Here is a 16,708-nt window from a genome sequence, read left to right as displayed (position 1 = left end):
GTTTGGGATGAAAAACTCAAACTGGTCATTTTAATTAAACATACTATTTACTAGAATACACTCACCAAAAACAAAAGGGGCTCTTGAAATGCGGGCAGTTTTCATGAAAGTGAAAAAAAAATGGTTGGTTTACGGCCAAATTAATTATATTATAATGCACTTGGTGTTATTAGAAGAAATGTTTCAGGCCTCCAAATTCTATTTCATAGTAATAAATACTAGAATTAGTTGGTCATTGGAATTTAATAAGGAAGCGGTTTACATTATATTGTTATAAGTGAAATAAAATCCAAATAAAAAATCTTTTCTCTCCATACAAAAAATTTAGCAGGGTGAATAGGCAATATATATATATACGTCAACAGTTAAACATACACCCATAGCCTGTATGTTGAAGCAACGACATCCTAACAATGCTCTTCTTTTGATTTAATAACTAGGCTGCATATCTTATTTAATACAAACGTTACTTCAAAAAAAAAAAACAGAAGATGATTACTTCCTATTAATACATATCAATTTACCCGTTTTCTGTCGTGACTATGGTGGGTGGCCTTACTTTGACTTTTATCATCTAACGTACTTTGGAGTTTAATCAACTCATAAGAGGTATAGTATAAACTCATTAAAGTAATTTAGCTTCATCAAATGTTTTTTTTTTGTGTGTAGCTCTGAATCGAATTGTGTAAAGAACTCTTCAACCTAAACAATGACACTTTTATTCATTTTGAGATGATTTTTCATCCTGAAATATAATATTATAATGTGTATAAATACAATGAAATTTGCAATAGAAATATACAAAAATTGAAAATATATAGATTAACATAAATAATAATATAAAGAAATAATTAACTAAAACCAACTTTTTGTAAAATAATTATTACACTTTAACTATCACAAGTAAAGTGTATCGCTCTCGGAATTACACAAAGACTATACAATTAATAAATCATTATATTGCATAATAAAGCTAGGATAAGTGATTTACTTCCGTCATTTAGAACTTTATTTGATATAAACTGTTTACTTGATGGACGCTAATTATCTAATGTATAGAAATTATATTACTATTTCTGTCATCAACTACGTTTATAATTATACGTACTTCTGAAGTAACGGAATAGAAAGAAACAAACAAGTTGGCACAAGATTAAAGCATCACAAGCTTGGCCAGTTCCACCTGAAGGAACACCTATCCCTTTTGTTGATTTTTCCATAAACACTAAAAAAAAAAGAATTAATGTTAGTTTTCTCGTTAAGAGTTACCTTCTGTTTCGTGCATTTTTTTTCTCTCTCACTGTCTTTCTCTCTCTCTCTCTCTTATTATCTTTCTCTTTCCCCCCTCTCTCTATCTTTCTCTTTCCCTCTTTCTCTCTTTAGCTTTCTCACAATTTTTTCTCCCTCTCTTTTTCTTTCTTTTCTATCTTTCCCTTAATCTTTCTCTATCTTTCTTTTTCTACATCTCTTTTTCTGTCTTCTCTTTCACTATTTCTCTCTAATTTTCTTTTTTTTTAATCACTTTCATTCAATTTCTCAATTTTTATTTCTCTCTCTCTTTATCTCTTTTTCTTTCTCTTTCTCTCCTTTTTTCTTCCTCTCTTTTTCTTTTTTTTCTCTTTCCCTCTCTTACTCTTTCTCTTTCTTTTTTCTCTTTCTTACTCTTTCCCCATCTCTCTTTCTTTCTCTTTATTTCTCACTTTTCTTTTTCTCTCTCTCTTTCTCTCTCTGTCTCTCTTCTTAACACTCTTTTTTTTTAATAATTTCATTTATTTTACACTGATTTGTACTAAATATGTAATTAGTGGATTAGTGAAGTTTTGCGCAAGCTTTTTAGCAAGAGCCGTTATTGCGCGAGACAGTTTCGCAAAATGATATTGCGATAATTGATTAAAACGTTTTGTGATCGTTTATTCACTCTTAGATTACTATTGTGCCGTTTATTATGTCATTTTATTAATTTTATATCTTAGTTTATAGGATAATATTAAAATCCACACACACACATTATAGTCTTGAAGATATGACATTAGTAATTCGCAAATCTAATGGACAAAAACAACTATTGCTTTTTGGCATAGAAAACACATTTGAACGTAAACAAACATCCAAAACATTGATTTATATCTATACTGGCCGGATATGAACAGCGGCCAGCGGGCCATAGTTTGGATTTAGATCTATGTCAAACTTAGCTTTATTATGTTGAATCAAGTTTTTTCAACTGAATTGATTTCTATTCGGGAGATACATACATACATATATACATACATACATACATACAAACATACATACACACACATACAAGAAATACATATACACACACACATACATACATACATACATACATACATACATACATACAAACATACATACACACACATACAAGAAATACATACACACACACACATACATACATACATACATATATACATACATACATACATACAAACATACATACACACACATACAAGAAATACATACACACACACACATACATACATACATACATACATACATACATACATACATACATACATACATACATACATGCAGACATACAAAAAAACATACATATATGCATACATACATAGGTGCATACATAAATATTTGCATGCATACATACGCCTAACTTTATGATTTATTTTAAAGATATTATTCTTTTAAATTATATTATACAAATATAATAAATAAACTTTTTAAAACAATGAAACTAAAATGTTTCTCTATAAAACGACTTTCGCGCCAAAAACTGCAGCTTGCTTTGATATTAATAGATAGGAGAAGAAAAGAGGAAGAAAGAGAGATACATGAAGCACTAATAGAAAAAGAATTAGAAGATGGAGAGAAAGTAAAATATGAACAGAAAAAAGAAAAGTAGACATAACAGAGATAACCATAGAGTACGAGAATAGAGGTTAAAAAGAAAATAGAGAAAGAGATGAAGTATGAAAGAAAAAAAAAAGAAAAAGAAAATAGAGAAAGAAAGAGAGTTAAAAAAAAAAGAGGATGCAATGGACCTCATTCACCCAAATGAACAGTCACGTGATAATATTGATAAAACAATGAAACAAAACAGTCACTTTAAAAAACATTGTTGATTATAAAATTAGATCGTAATGTGAATAGAGGAGAGAGAGAATGTTGTTTGTTTACGATTGTTTAATGAGGTCCATTTTTTCGTACCATAATTCGCTTTGCAGAAGATTGGGATATAAGTGTTGCAAACATTGCATTCCACTGTAAATGAATCCGATGTTATCTCTGTCACATGTACGCTGTTTTCTCCTGTAGCTAAAAGCTTCCCATCGCTTGACACCGACAACTTACATGGAGGAGGTGCATGGTCACAAACTACATGGATCTGACGTACTTTTGAATTCAGTGTGATTTCACATTTGTCCTTTATTATCTTCTGTTCATTAGCATACACAGTCATTGACTCTAGGTCTAGATCAAGGATACAAAAAAAGAGTTATAGCCTTTTTTCACTTTTTTTTAAAAACTGGGATAATGAATACGAAGATCAGGAATGTAAAGGATAATTACATCATACTATTAGGAAAATTATAAGATAATTTAAGCAATATTATATCTTTGTTTTTTAGTTTCATACACATTTTAAATACGCTATTATGTCATATGTTAAGTATTCAAGCTATGATGATCTCAATTTAGAAAATAGCATGATGGTATTATCACAGATAATGTTACAACATATAATCAAGAATTACCATATATAATGGGAAATCTTTGAGGATCACTGTGTTTGTGAATACCGTTCACGTTGCTTAACTTTCCGCGAATCTTGGCTTCGCTTAAAGCTTTTTGGGCTTCAAATCGGCATGTGACGTAATATGTGTCGTTCACTTTGTGCTCACAATAGCAACCTTCGGTGGAGCTCTCATTAGAACAATACATTAAATTGGCTTCATAGGTCTGTAAAGAAAAAAAAGTCTTTAAATGTTCGATGATATTAAAATAATCTAGTGGAGGCAACTGAACGAGGACAGGTGCTTATTCACATGACAAATACCTAATAACAAGGTCTGCATTGATCACAAATTCTATGCAAGCTCCTAGATTAGTCGGAACTCCGTTGCATCTCAACAATGTCAATATAAAGAACCTTTTATGATCACTCTTCTTGGTTCAAATGTTGAGACTCCGAGACTCACTACTTCAAGCCATGAGGAGCGATCGAGAAATAGTACTTCCCAGCGGTGAATGTCGATATTGCACTCCATGAAGGAGCTCTTGAGAGTGTCTTTATAGCGCTTGTATTGACAACCCTGGGAGCGCTTTTCTGCACATAACTCCCGTACCAGTAGACTTTTTTAAGTTTTGCTAATTTTTGGCCATCTAAGGTCTTTGAGCGTTGAATAAACTTACATCTGTGCGATTTTGTATACCAACTATAATGGAGCCAGCATACAGCTCTGCTTCACGCCATTTGAGATAGGAAAAGGCTTGGAGTAGTCTCCGTTATCTTGGACTCTTGTTTGCATGTCATCATGGAATAGGCGGGCCATACTTATGAATCGATTCGGGCAGCCGAATTTGCCAAAAACATTCATGACTGACGTTATCAAAAGCTTTATTCAAATCCATGAAAGCAGCATAGATATTTGAATTTTGATGTCTACATGTCTCTTGGAGTTGGCGGACTGCAAAGATCATGACAACCGTGCTTATAGCCTGTTGAAGCCGCAATTTCTAGGTGGGGTTGTCAATATCAATATCCTTCTCCTAGATATGTATATGTCTTATGTCTAACAACGCGCTGTTACTGTTCTTTGAAGGTACCGCTTTATTTTTCTCAAGTAGACCAGTCTGGTCTTGAGAAGTCGTTAACGTTGCTTCGACCTCTATACGATGCTAGCCATCTGAAGCGTATGGAGGTAGTGGCGATCCGTATAATTGCCAACGGTTGTCATGAGGGCAGTTGGTTATGTGAGCCGCTTCAGCAGATGTTCTCGAAGGAAGTCCCGCGTTATAGTTTTAGGCCCAAAGGAAGCCAGTCACACACTTTGTATGTATTTCCTCTGGTAAACAGTTTGCAGGTATCATCTTTGCCACGCATTTGCAGGTATCTCCAATCGAGGTGCCGCACGTACAGTTCTTGTTCAACGTCAGTGTGCAGTTATCAAGAATTGAATATACCTGGTTGATACTGACAAATAGAGGCCTTTAAGTTTCACAGCAACATTCTTGGAAGCAGACCCAATGTTATCTTGATCTTCCGGACCATTGAGGTAGGAGGGACATCGGGAGAAAACTTCAGACAAATAACAGAAGTATTCTCTTTCACCTGTCTCTTTCTTTTCAAGTTGGTACTTCTCGTTCAAATGGTCGATGCAATCGTTGTCACATTCTTCGTCTTGAAAGCCACAACCACAAGACTTGCCAAATCACAGTCACAGAAGGCGCTACAACCACCAACGCCTCAGTAACCACTGTTTTTACAGCCGCAGTCTTGGTTAGGTAACTGATCCATCAACAACGAGTCTTTTTAGACTGTTTCAATATTTCTTTCTTCATCCTGACCATTTGTTCCTGGCTTTCGCTTTTTATTGTGTCCGTTTGTACCTGGCTCTTGCTTCTTACTGTGTCCATTTGTACCTGGCTCTCGATTCTTACTGTGTCTATTAGTTCCTGCATGCAGTCTGAACGGCCAAGGACTCATCCTCAAATTAGCAGATCCTCTATCCTCGTCCTTCTAAATCAGAGCTTGTCAGAGACGTTCTTTTAGAGTTTCTTTATTATTTTTGATGTATCGAATACTCTAGTTACACCACTTGCCATAAAACTCACAAACTATGTTTACACTTATTTAAAAATATTACAAATAGAACGATCACAATTAAAAAAAGATGTTTACACAACTTATAAAATACATATTTAAGTCATTGAACTATATTCTGCTTTAAAATAAATAAAAAAAACCTTACATAACGTGAACTCTCCGTGGTATTTATTTCAAACAGAACATACTTCCCCCAGTCTATTGTGGCTCCAGTCAAATTTACTTTTGCTTTGAAAACAGCATGGTCAATTAGATGAATTAAACCATTTAGACAGTTGGTTTTACTATTTTTTTGGTTGTACTCGTATAAATGAATGGTTATGCCTTGAGCTGTAAGTCCTAATGTAGTGAATAAATAATGAGATAAAACATTAGAAATATTTGAATATCTGTATGTGTTTATTCACATATGTAACATTGTATGTCTGTCACAATCAATCTATCAGTTTCTTTCTGTCCACTGGCTTAGAATCAATCTGTCTATCTATCATTTTATCTTTATCTCTATTTATCTATCATCTGTCTATCTTTATTTCTATCTATCTATCTATCTATCTATCTATCTATCTATCTATCTATCTATCTATCTATCTATCTATCTATCTATCTATCTATCTATCTAAATACTCAGCAAGACACAAAGATAAAGGCACATTCCTCGTTCTATATGCTAGGATTAATTCGTACAAAAGCTCCTTCTTCCCTAGTGCTATTAGAAATTTGAATGAGTTGCCTGAGCCAGTTAGGAAAACCAGTGACTTGGCAGAATTTAAGTCATTGGTTAATACGCATGACGATTAGAACGTAATTATCTTATTTGAAGTAACGTCTGTATTTTATAACAAAATCAATCGATTTGATCAATTAAATAATTTGTGCGGTCAGTTATAGTGACATAACTATGGTATTTGGTGCCCGGTGCGTAGCTCGTGATGCCCTCCAAAAATAAATAATAAATAAATAAAACATCGAAATGACATAAAAAAATGTATGTTTATTTTTAACGTATTCCTAATTCTCAAAAATAGTTTTGCAAATAGATACTACAAACAACAAACGTATTTTCTTGCTGGGAAACCATCGAATAATTTTATCGGAATGACGTGTTGTTGTTTTTTCACAAGATCTTTAAAAATTTTATCATCGTTGATCCAAGTATTTTCTTGATCAACTTAAGTTTGGCTTAAGTTTGGAAAACCTTCGCTTGCATGTAGACACGATTACCACAATTATCAGTTATATGCATATGTCAATATTCGGGACTGGATCATCTAGCCCAAATGTTTATTTTTTTACAGCTCAAAAGATCTCAACAGATTCTTGCCTCGGAATTCTAAGGCTTCTGAAGAAACTACGACAAACTGTTCAAGCTTTCAATCAATGTTAATAGGAGAACCATTGAGATCAATTTTCAATAGGTTATGATGTTGAAATGGAATGGTGATTTCTTAAATAATCCGGTCCAAGGAAGAATTTTTCCTTTATAGCTTCTTTCTTGTTTTTTAATAAAGAATCTTCATCTTTTTCCCTGACACCTTTTTCTTTTTTGATGACTATGTTAGCTCTGGTGGTCTCATGATTTTCTCATAACTTTCTTGCTGTTCGGAAATAGCCAGAAGAACCAAGCCTTTTGAAAGCTTTCATGTCTTTCTTTTGCTGATTCTTTGTTAACATTACAGTATTACAACAATTAAAACACACAAACAACACCACTATAGCTTATTCCCTCGTATAGAACCAGTAAATATAACACTGAATTAACATTTGTACCATTAAGAAAATGTAAAATGTGTTGCTTTCAGAGATTTAAAAACATCTACCTAATTTGATTCAAGCTGGTCTACAACTTACATTTATTTTCATAAAGACTATAGGAGGTTAATTTAAAGAAAAAAGCTTAATTTGATTTAGTAGATTACAGATGTGTGGTAACAAGGTCAAGAACGTCTACAAAATCATTTTATTTCTGTCAGATCCATTGACTAAGGACATTAGAGGGTCACTTGTACTAATTAGTCTAAGCATGTGAAATATTAAATTGATCTTCATATTTTAATGCTACAATTCAGCTATTTATTATTTATTTTTGTTAATTTATTTAAAAACGCGTTTACGAATTATACTATCATAAAAAGCATCTCACTTTGATATTAGATAATGTTATTTTTATCTAAATTTCAAAGGCTTACCTTGCAAAATGAAGGTCAGAAAAATAAATTCAAGCTGTTTATCAATTTTAATTTTCCTGGATGTCATTTTGTGCTTGTAAATCTATCAATGTAATGAAAAGCAGTTACATTATGTATGGTAGTGCAAGTTATTTCAATTAGCATTATGTAATTAGTTAACGCAACTATTTAAATCACTGACATGAATAGGTTAAATTTAAAAGATATTGAACTGTATAACTGCTGTGGATGGTCGTTGACTGCTAGTAATCAACTAAACCGCTGTAGGCGTATGATATTTTAACTAGTAAAAACTTGAAATGACTTGAGGATTCTTCTTTGTGAGCAAGACTAAATATACATTTTATTACCATATAGACAAATTTAACCTAAGATAAAGATAAATAAATGCATTAGACTTTAGTAACAATATAAAATGTATATTGAACAAAATCTCTCTCGATACAAAACACCGGGGAAACTATACCGCCTATCTTGCATTATCTACACTAAGTAGTCACCAAACAAACTGCTAACCTCGTCTGACGTCACTAAAGAAACATATAGACCCACACATGCAATCCATAACACTTAGATCTAGGACAACTGAAACATTTCTTGATCAAAACCACATAAACGATTCTTTATTCGCAATTTCAATACAACAAGTCTTTTAAAAAGCCTACGTTTTGAAAAGTACATACTGTTTTTTTTTTAAGCGCTTTACTTTGTGTGCTTTACTTTCGCTCTATAATAAACACTTCGATAGCTCTGTAGATTATCAGGCTTTGAATCTGAGGTACAGATGGTTTAAGTCCCAAATGGGGCAAAAAAATGTGTATACATTAAAAAAAATATTTCGCACAATATTATTTTAATTATTCGATCTACATTGACATTAGTTGGTAAAAAGTAAAGGCGGTTGTTCGTTGTGCTGGCCACATGACACCCTCGTTAACCGTAGGACACATCATCTGCCCTAAAGACCACACAAAAAAAAGAGAACTTTTTTTTAAAAGTCTCTCAGCTGCTCTTCTCTTTGCCAGTAAAGGCTGGATCAGTATTGGGCGGGGGTGCTTTAAATAAGCTATCCTCCATCGGTTTAGTTGTCTACTAGCAGTTTGGTTCAATTTGTTTTTAAATTTAGTAATCAATTAGTATAAACTATTATCTCGGAGTGTGTCCTTTGAAGTCCTTTAAAAAAACATCTTGATAAATGCTTACTGTTCGAATCAATTATGTATGCTCATCAACACAATATACTAGTTTTTATTGTTTAGTTTTATTTACAATGCTATAATTGTATTGAGCTTTAAGACGTTCTATTATGAATGTAAGTGAATTTCTAGCCACCAGACCAAGGAGGCAATCGAGCGTGACATGCACAAAGTTTGGCGAACTACTTTTGTTTATATTACAAATGTTTATACATTTTAAATAGATGACACATATACACACTGTGTTACCATTATACCCCCAAAAACATTATAAGGTAAAATCGATAACACTATGTCAGGTATTGTCACACTATGCCCTCTACAGCAGTGGTTCCCAAACTTTTGACCTCTGTGTACCACTTTTATAATTTTTTGAATGCTAAGTACCCCTCGCCCCCACCTACCATACTTTAGTTTATTACAGAACTTAATAAATGGGTAATAATAAAGAAAACAAAAAATAAGGAAAGTTAATGAGGTAAACCGCGGACCTCTCCAAAGTCTTCCCGAACCATTGGGGGTACGTGTAGCACACTTTGGGAAACACTGCTATGCAGTATTACAGTGTGCATATTGTATTTATATATTTAAACGTATACTTACAAACACTGATTCTAATAAAATATAACTTTATGATTTGTGCATATGTCTTTTCTCTTGGTAGAGAATTATATCCCTTACATTATAGTTTTTAATTATAAACATATTCGATATATTTTTGCTAAATTATTTTATTATAGGTAATGATACTATGTTTTTAGAAATAATATTTACTTAAGAAACTAATAATACTATTTATACAGGATTTATATTTCAATTATTTAATATATTTTAATATGCTGTAGGTATTGATTCCCTACATTTTAAATAATACAAAATACACTAGTAATTTTATAAACACAGGAATATTTCCTAAACCTGTTAATTCTACATATACCATTTTTTTTAATATGAAAAAAGAATTAAACACAAACTAGAAGTTAACAAAAATACATAACATAATACATTATGTATGAAATAGCTAAATCAGTTTGATGATATAGAAATTTTAAACTCCTTAAAACAAAAATGCTACATACCAATTACAGTGGCATACACAACTAGGAACACATAACAAGAATGTGTAGGTACGTGCACAAACTCCTTAATTGTTTTCATTTCGTTGATTTAACGGTATCGATTATTTTTTTTTGTATGTACACATGTAGATAGACAAATGATAATACACTACCTGATTCTTGATATCTAGCCAAGATTTTAACTTTGCTTTACATGTTTAAAGATAATCAATACAAACTATTGAAGCTAATTGGCACTTTTTAGCGGCCCCGAGATGGGAAAAGACGCTATTAGTTTTGTGTGGAATGTCTTTCCGTCTGTCCGTCTGTCCCGTTTAGATCTCGTACACTAGAAAAGATAGTGAAAATCCGACATCATAATATTTTAGACCATTTAAAGTTCTGAAGCAACGGCTACTTTTTTTTTTCTGAAAGCAAAAAATCTAATTTTTTAAATCACTTATGCAAGCAGTTTTTTTTTTCATAAAAATACACCACTTTTACAGCTATTCACTATTAATATTAACAAACACTGAAGGCTTTAGTTGGGGGAGTGTATATCTACTATATTTTTGCACATTTATGCCAATGGTTTTAATTTTTTATTATTTTTTGAAATACATTTGTATTGCTAAGTTATGTAAGTTCTGTCATCCTATTTACTACATTTACACAAAAAAAGTTATCTTTTTTTTTTAAAGAGAAAAACATCTATTTAGTATGCAGAATTTTAAGGAAAGGTTTTTTACTTGAGGATTTCAATAAGACATTGGTCCTTTACAAAATAATTACATCAATTGGATATTCATTATAAGACATCAGTTAGGCCAGGTTTACATCTAACTTCACATTCACCTTTATTTTGGTCTTCTAGAACGCTGGGGCACCACTCAAGATATGTCAACCATATTTCTCCATTCTTCACTGTCTTTGATACAATTTCATTCTGATGTTCATTTTGGAAATATTCAAACCTGCCTTTTTTACCTGCCTGGGTGGACAACTTCGGGGGCCGATTTTGAGTTTGTGTCTCCACACAAACTTTCTTTGTAACCTTTTGCCTTTTCTGAATGCGAAAAATCTAATTTTTATAATCACTTATGTAAGCCATTTTTTTGAAAATGAAAATACACAATTTTTACAACCATTCACTATTAATAGTAACAAACACGGAAGTCTATTTAGTAAGGGAGACGAATATTTACCCTATTTTAAATACATTTATGACATGGGTTTAAGATTTTTTGTCCAAATAAAATATTTTTTCCACGATTGTATTGCTATAATAAGGACTGTCTTAATAACTACTACATTTACAAAAATATTGTTTTCTTGATATAACAAACTTTATTTTTTATTTCATTTTTTATGTCAAAATAAAATAGTTAATGTGAATGCAAGTTGCACTTTAAAAAATGTAAGCTAACTTTTATAATCTAATATCTACATATGTCACTCTCATGAACTTAATCAATGTTTATATGTATTATATCATTTCTATATTATTTTTTTTTTTTTGTTTCAGGATCTAAGAGCTTAATTAATAATTTCAATTTTTTATATTTTTTTCTAATTTAATTACACAGGTTAGTGGTGGCATATTTAAATAATATTAGCACTTTTTATTTGAAATGTAATAAACATAGAATGTATATTTAACATTTGAAAGTAACCTCTCATCAAATCTAGTCACACATGGCACACTGCAGTATTCATTAATATATTGGTAATGATAATGCTGGCATCTAAAACATTACTGTTGATTGAACTTATTTCTTGCTCATCAATTAACTTTTATCAAGGAGCATATGGTGAGTAGTCAATAGCAACAATAATTGTGACGTCAATTGTGTTGTTTTTTTTTTTTTGTGTGGAATATTTATGTATTTTTAAAAACGAAATATGTAACTATGCTTCACATCAATATAACAATATCATAAATATTGAATGTACGATGTTTGTATGTGTGTATGTAAGTATGGATTGTATGTATTATATAAATGTCCTGTATAGAAATCAAAACTTGATAAAACTTTGTATTAATGTTCCTTAGACCATGACGGAGACCCTAGTGTACGTTTAATGTTCTTTCTAAATCGGTTAAGCCTAAAATATAAAAAAAAAGAATTAATAACAGAGTTTGTTAGATAACACAAACTCAGAAGTGGCTTCCGTCGGAGTCGGATACCTATCGTCTATTAGTTTCAAGCGTATGTCTGGGGTCGTCGGGCGACACCAAGGAGGAAGGGGATGAAAACGTTGAATATTTTGTTGGTTGGTGGAGAGGCAATCTTTATCAGGTAGTCTAGTAGCATGATGCATAAAAGACTGCACCTGGATATGTCTTCTGCATTTCCAACCAACTACTAGTTTTCTAGCTGGGTAGTATTCATCCAGCCTTTTATAACGCTCATAGCAGGTCAGTACTGACCTTTCCCTCCTAAGGTTTAGTGGACCTATATTAGCCATTATTTCAGCCGCATTTACTGGGATTTTATAAAGATTCCACAGACAAATCTCAGTGCTTGGGACTGTACTTTATCAAGTTGTTCAAGAGCTAAGTGTGTCTATGTGCATGTTCTGCAAAAATTATGTTTTACTGATTTTGACCTAGCATAAATTCAATGTTTCAGTAGGACAGCTCTCAAAATGGGAAAGGAAAGCCCTTATTGAAAACAGGCGCAAAAAGCGTAAAGAAAACTGAAATAGACCGACGGTGGACAACAGCTTTGTCTGCACGAGATTCGGAACAATATGCAGGTCGCAAATTAGTTTCATAGTCATGTAACACACTATAATCACCTTTAATTTTCACTATCAAAGACATTCATTTATTCATATTGGATTTGTTATCTTTTTTTGAAATTCTTCTTTTCTTTTTTTCCCCATGATTATTAATCCTTTGCATGTTTGCATATTTTGTGTATGTAAATGGATAAACTTTCAAATAATGAAATTGTAAAAAGTAGTTTTTTTTTTATATTTAAATATCGTTTTTTTTTAGTCTTAATGGTGGTTTTGCCCTTTTTTTTTAGCGGCCCCCGTAAGGGGAAAAAGCCGCTATTAGGTTTGTGCAAAATGTCCGTCTGTCCGTCTGTCCGTCTGTTACACTCAGATCTCGAAAACTAGATGAGATATGAAAAATATTATTTCATCATTAAATCCGGCTTGAAAAGTTTAGGTGCAACGGCTGCTTTTGGTTTTCTAAAAGCAAACCGTTTAATTTATAAAATTAATTATGCAAGCGATTTTTTCATAAAAATACACCAATTCTAAAACAATTACGTAAATGTAAGGGAGGCAATGTTACAATATGCTAACAAAGATGGACAACTTTTGTGTATTATCAGTATCACTAAGTCAAATAAATTTTTAAAATGTACAGGAAATGTTTACAACAAATACAAATAATAGTTAAAGACGTTTTTTCTGGTCAACTAGCTGCTAAAATTACAAGAAAACATTTCTGTTTGTTTATAAAGGCTAATAATGCACTTTGTATGTAAATATCACGCACATTTTTTTAAATGGACTTTTTATGCAGCGATTTTCGTGCAGTAGCGTAACGTCGCAACATGATCAGGTGCTAAACCAATTCCTTAAACTTTTTAAAAAAATCAGATTTTATTTATTTTTTGTTTAGTGCCCCCATCCGAATAAAAAAAGCTTATTTTTGTGCGTTTTGTCTGTTAGTCGGTCTGTCCGTCACGATTAGATTTAAAAAAACTAGAACTCTAAAAGCTATTGAAAATCTGATTTACCCTTTAATGTTCCTCCCATAACATCTCAATAGTTTTAAGTATCTAAAATTGATTGTTCCGGATTTTTTTGTGCAAAACTAATCAACGCCAACAAATGTTTGTTTGCTCTTCTAATTTATATTACATTCAATTTCCATGCTTAAACGTTGCAAAAACACATTATCAATAATATGTTGTTCCGTTTTTTATGTAAATAGCATATTAATGCTAAATCATAAACTCTATACTGACTTATATTTCATTAAGTGTAAAAATGTTCCGGATATTGTTTTATAAAACATGAATTATGCATAATGATTGTTTGAAATCGCATAAGGCTTTTAAAAAAAGTAATTTACTAGAATTGATTACTGAAAATTACTTTTTAGACATTTAATTTTCTTGTAAAACATAACATAGAAGTTTTGTAATCGATAAAGAAAGTTCCGGATTTTGTTTCTTACAAATCGTCGCCAGAAATTTCCGAATTTATTTAAAAATCTACTAACGCAAAATAATTGTTTGAACTCCCTCTTCTAATTAATAAACAAATAATCTTCTCATTTACGAAATAATGTTTTTACGGATTTTTATGAAAAATATTTTAACTCACTACTCTCTTACAGTACATTTAACTTTCTACCTAAAACATAAAAAAATCTAATTATCGTTAATATTATGTTCCGATTTTTAAGGAAAACAGAATCCAAACACCAAAGTAAGGTATGAAAATCTCTCCACGTGGCTGTAGTACATCTAATTTTTATACGAGACCATCCAAAAAATTTAATTAACGGTATTACATTTATCTGAAATTCTCTTTTTCTTTTACTATTTATACAAACATCCGGAACAATCTATTATATAAACTTTTCAATTGTGTTCATACCTAAAAATTATTGCGATGTTTTGAAACGTAAAATAAAGGTTAATCAATTTTTAATAACTTTTAGTTGTTTTTTTATATCAAGATAACGGACAGACCGACTGACAGACAAAACGCAAAAACAATGTGGCTTTGATCCTTTTTAAATAAATTCTATTAGAACTCAGTGCACCAATGTCTATAAACCCTCGTTAAATATCTCGTGTAAATAAAGACATTTTTTTTATGGTACCGGTACTAGCCTATTGTGAGGTAATGGATTTTTTTTTCTTTGACGTCATATGAATGGACTCTTTAAATGTAATGTTAAAAGAACGCACTCGGTGCACCAATGTCTATGAACACTCGATAAAAGGCTCGTAATGATGAAGGCGATTTTTATTCTAGCTAGGCCGTGTGACGTAGTGTTTTTTTTTCCTTTGACGTCATATGGAATGAATTCTTTAAATGAAATGCTTAAAGAACGCACTCGGTGCACCAAAGTCTATGAACACTCGATAAATGGCTCTTATAGATGAAGGCGATTTTTAGTCTAGCTAGGCCGTGTGACGTAGTGTTTTTTTTTCCCTCTGACGTTATATGGAATTAATTCTTCAAATGAAATGAAAAAAGAACTCGGTATAGTAATGTTTATTGAGCCTCGTTATGTGACTCGCGTTTAAAAAAGGAATGATATCTTGATTTAGATCTAATCTGTGACGATACGAAACTTGCATACATAAGTTCATTTTAGTTTTTCCCAGCAAACCGTGAGAAACTTTAATTTTTAACTTAAACAATTATTTTCTTGTCCACCCATAACTAATTTCTTGTAGGATTTATCCCCCCTCGCACGTTTCTCACGGGACGAATCTCGACATAAAACATTAACTAGCCTCTCCAGGGCTAACTTTTAATTATTGACCGCTGGACAGGTGACCAGCACACAACAAGTCGCTCCGCGGCCTAATAACTTTTCACACCTATCCCCCCCCCCCCGCAGGATACGCATCGCTCTAAGAATAGCATTGCACTCGGGCTGGACAGATACATATTCGCTTAAGACTTTACTCTCACGGTAGGCAACGAATATTGACCATAAATCTGACCTGACGCCTGACATCTCCGGTACATCGATACATGTGAGAAAATCAGATAGCTTTCTTCCCCACCCGTTAAACGAAAAGTCCCATCTATATATAGAGAGAGACCAAAGCATTCCAAATTAGGCCCGCTAGGATTCATACAGTCTCCTCTGTTAGGAAGTTTAGTTGTGAGGTTTCATTGGGACAAACGGCCTGGTTGCTACCCCTGGTTGCTACCCCTGGTTGCTACCCCTGATTGCTACCCCTGATTGCTACCCCTGGTTACTACACACGATTGCTACAACTACCAGATCTCCATAGAAAGCTGTAACCGAGGCAGACCACACCAGATACACCCCCCCCCCCATTACATACCTGTTAGCAAGAAGGCATTGCCTACTGTCCTTTGCCCTAACATATTGCCCAGTGTCCACAGTGCCCTATACTGCCCAGTATCATCTGCCCAGTAACCGGCCCAAACTGTCCACTGCCCAATAGTTATTGCCTAATGCCGACAGACTAGAGCACCCTTCGCAGCAGAAGATAAACTGGTGTTGAGTTAGCACGGCTCTCTACGAGCTAGAGATCACAGCTGAGAGATCGTCCCACTACAACTTAGTTTGCAGCACCAACCATCTCTATTGCTAAACAGGCAGCGGCCTCACCTATAGAGCCAGCTTGCCTACAGCATAGGGATATCCCGAGCCGACGTCCTAAGACAGAGCCGGATGACTCATCCTTCTGAGTGCCAGTCCTACGACCGCCAGAA

The 16,708-nt window shown here is 32.8% G+C and overlaps 1 protein-coding gene across 1 annotated transcript; it reads right to left on the bottom strand.

Moving 5' to 3' along the window:
* Window positions 1-499: 499 nt before the first annotated feature.
* LOC129922939 (uncharacterized) lies at window positions 500-3,931 on the bottom strand. The gene is made up of 4 exons (XM_056011214.1): window positions 3,735-3,931; window positions 3,187-3,450; window positions 1,109-1,225; window positions 500-745 (listed from the first exon to the last, which is right to left on the bottom strand). Exons 1-4 carry the CDS (start codon window positions 3,919-3,921, stop codon window positions 741-743), a joined length of 573 nt encoding a protein of 190 aa, XP_055867189.1. The 5' UTR covers window positions 3,922-3,931; the 3' UTR covers window positions 500-740.
* Between the last annotated feature and the right edge of the window lie 12,777 nt (window positions 3,932-16,708).

Source organism: Biomphalaria glabrata, chromosome 14, assembly GCF_947242115.1.
Source record: "Biomphalaria glabrata chromosome 14, xgBioGlab47.1, whole genome shotgun sequence".
NCBI classification, from domain to species: domain Eukaryota; kingdom Metazoa; phylum Mollusca; class Gastropoda; family Planorbidae; genus Biomphalaria; species Biomphalaria glabrata.
Note: the sequence above shows the minus strand (reverse complement) of the source record. Positions and strands in the feature narration are given on the sequence as shown.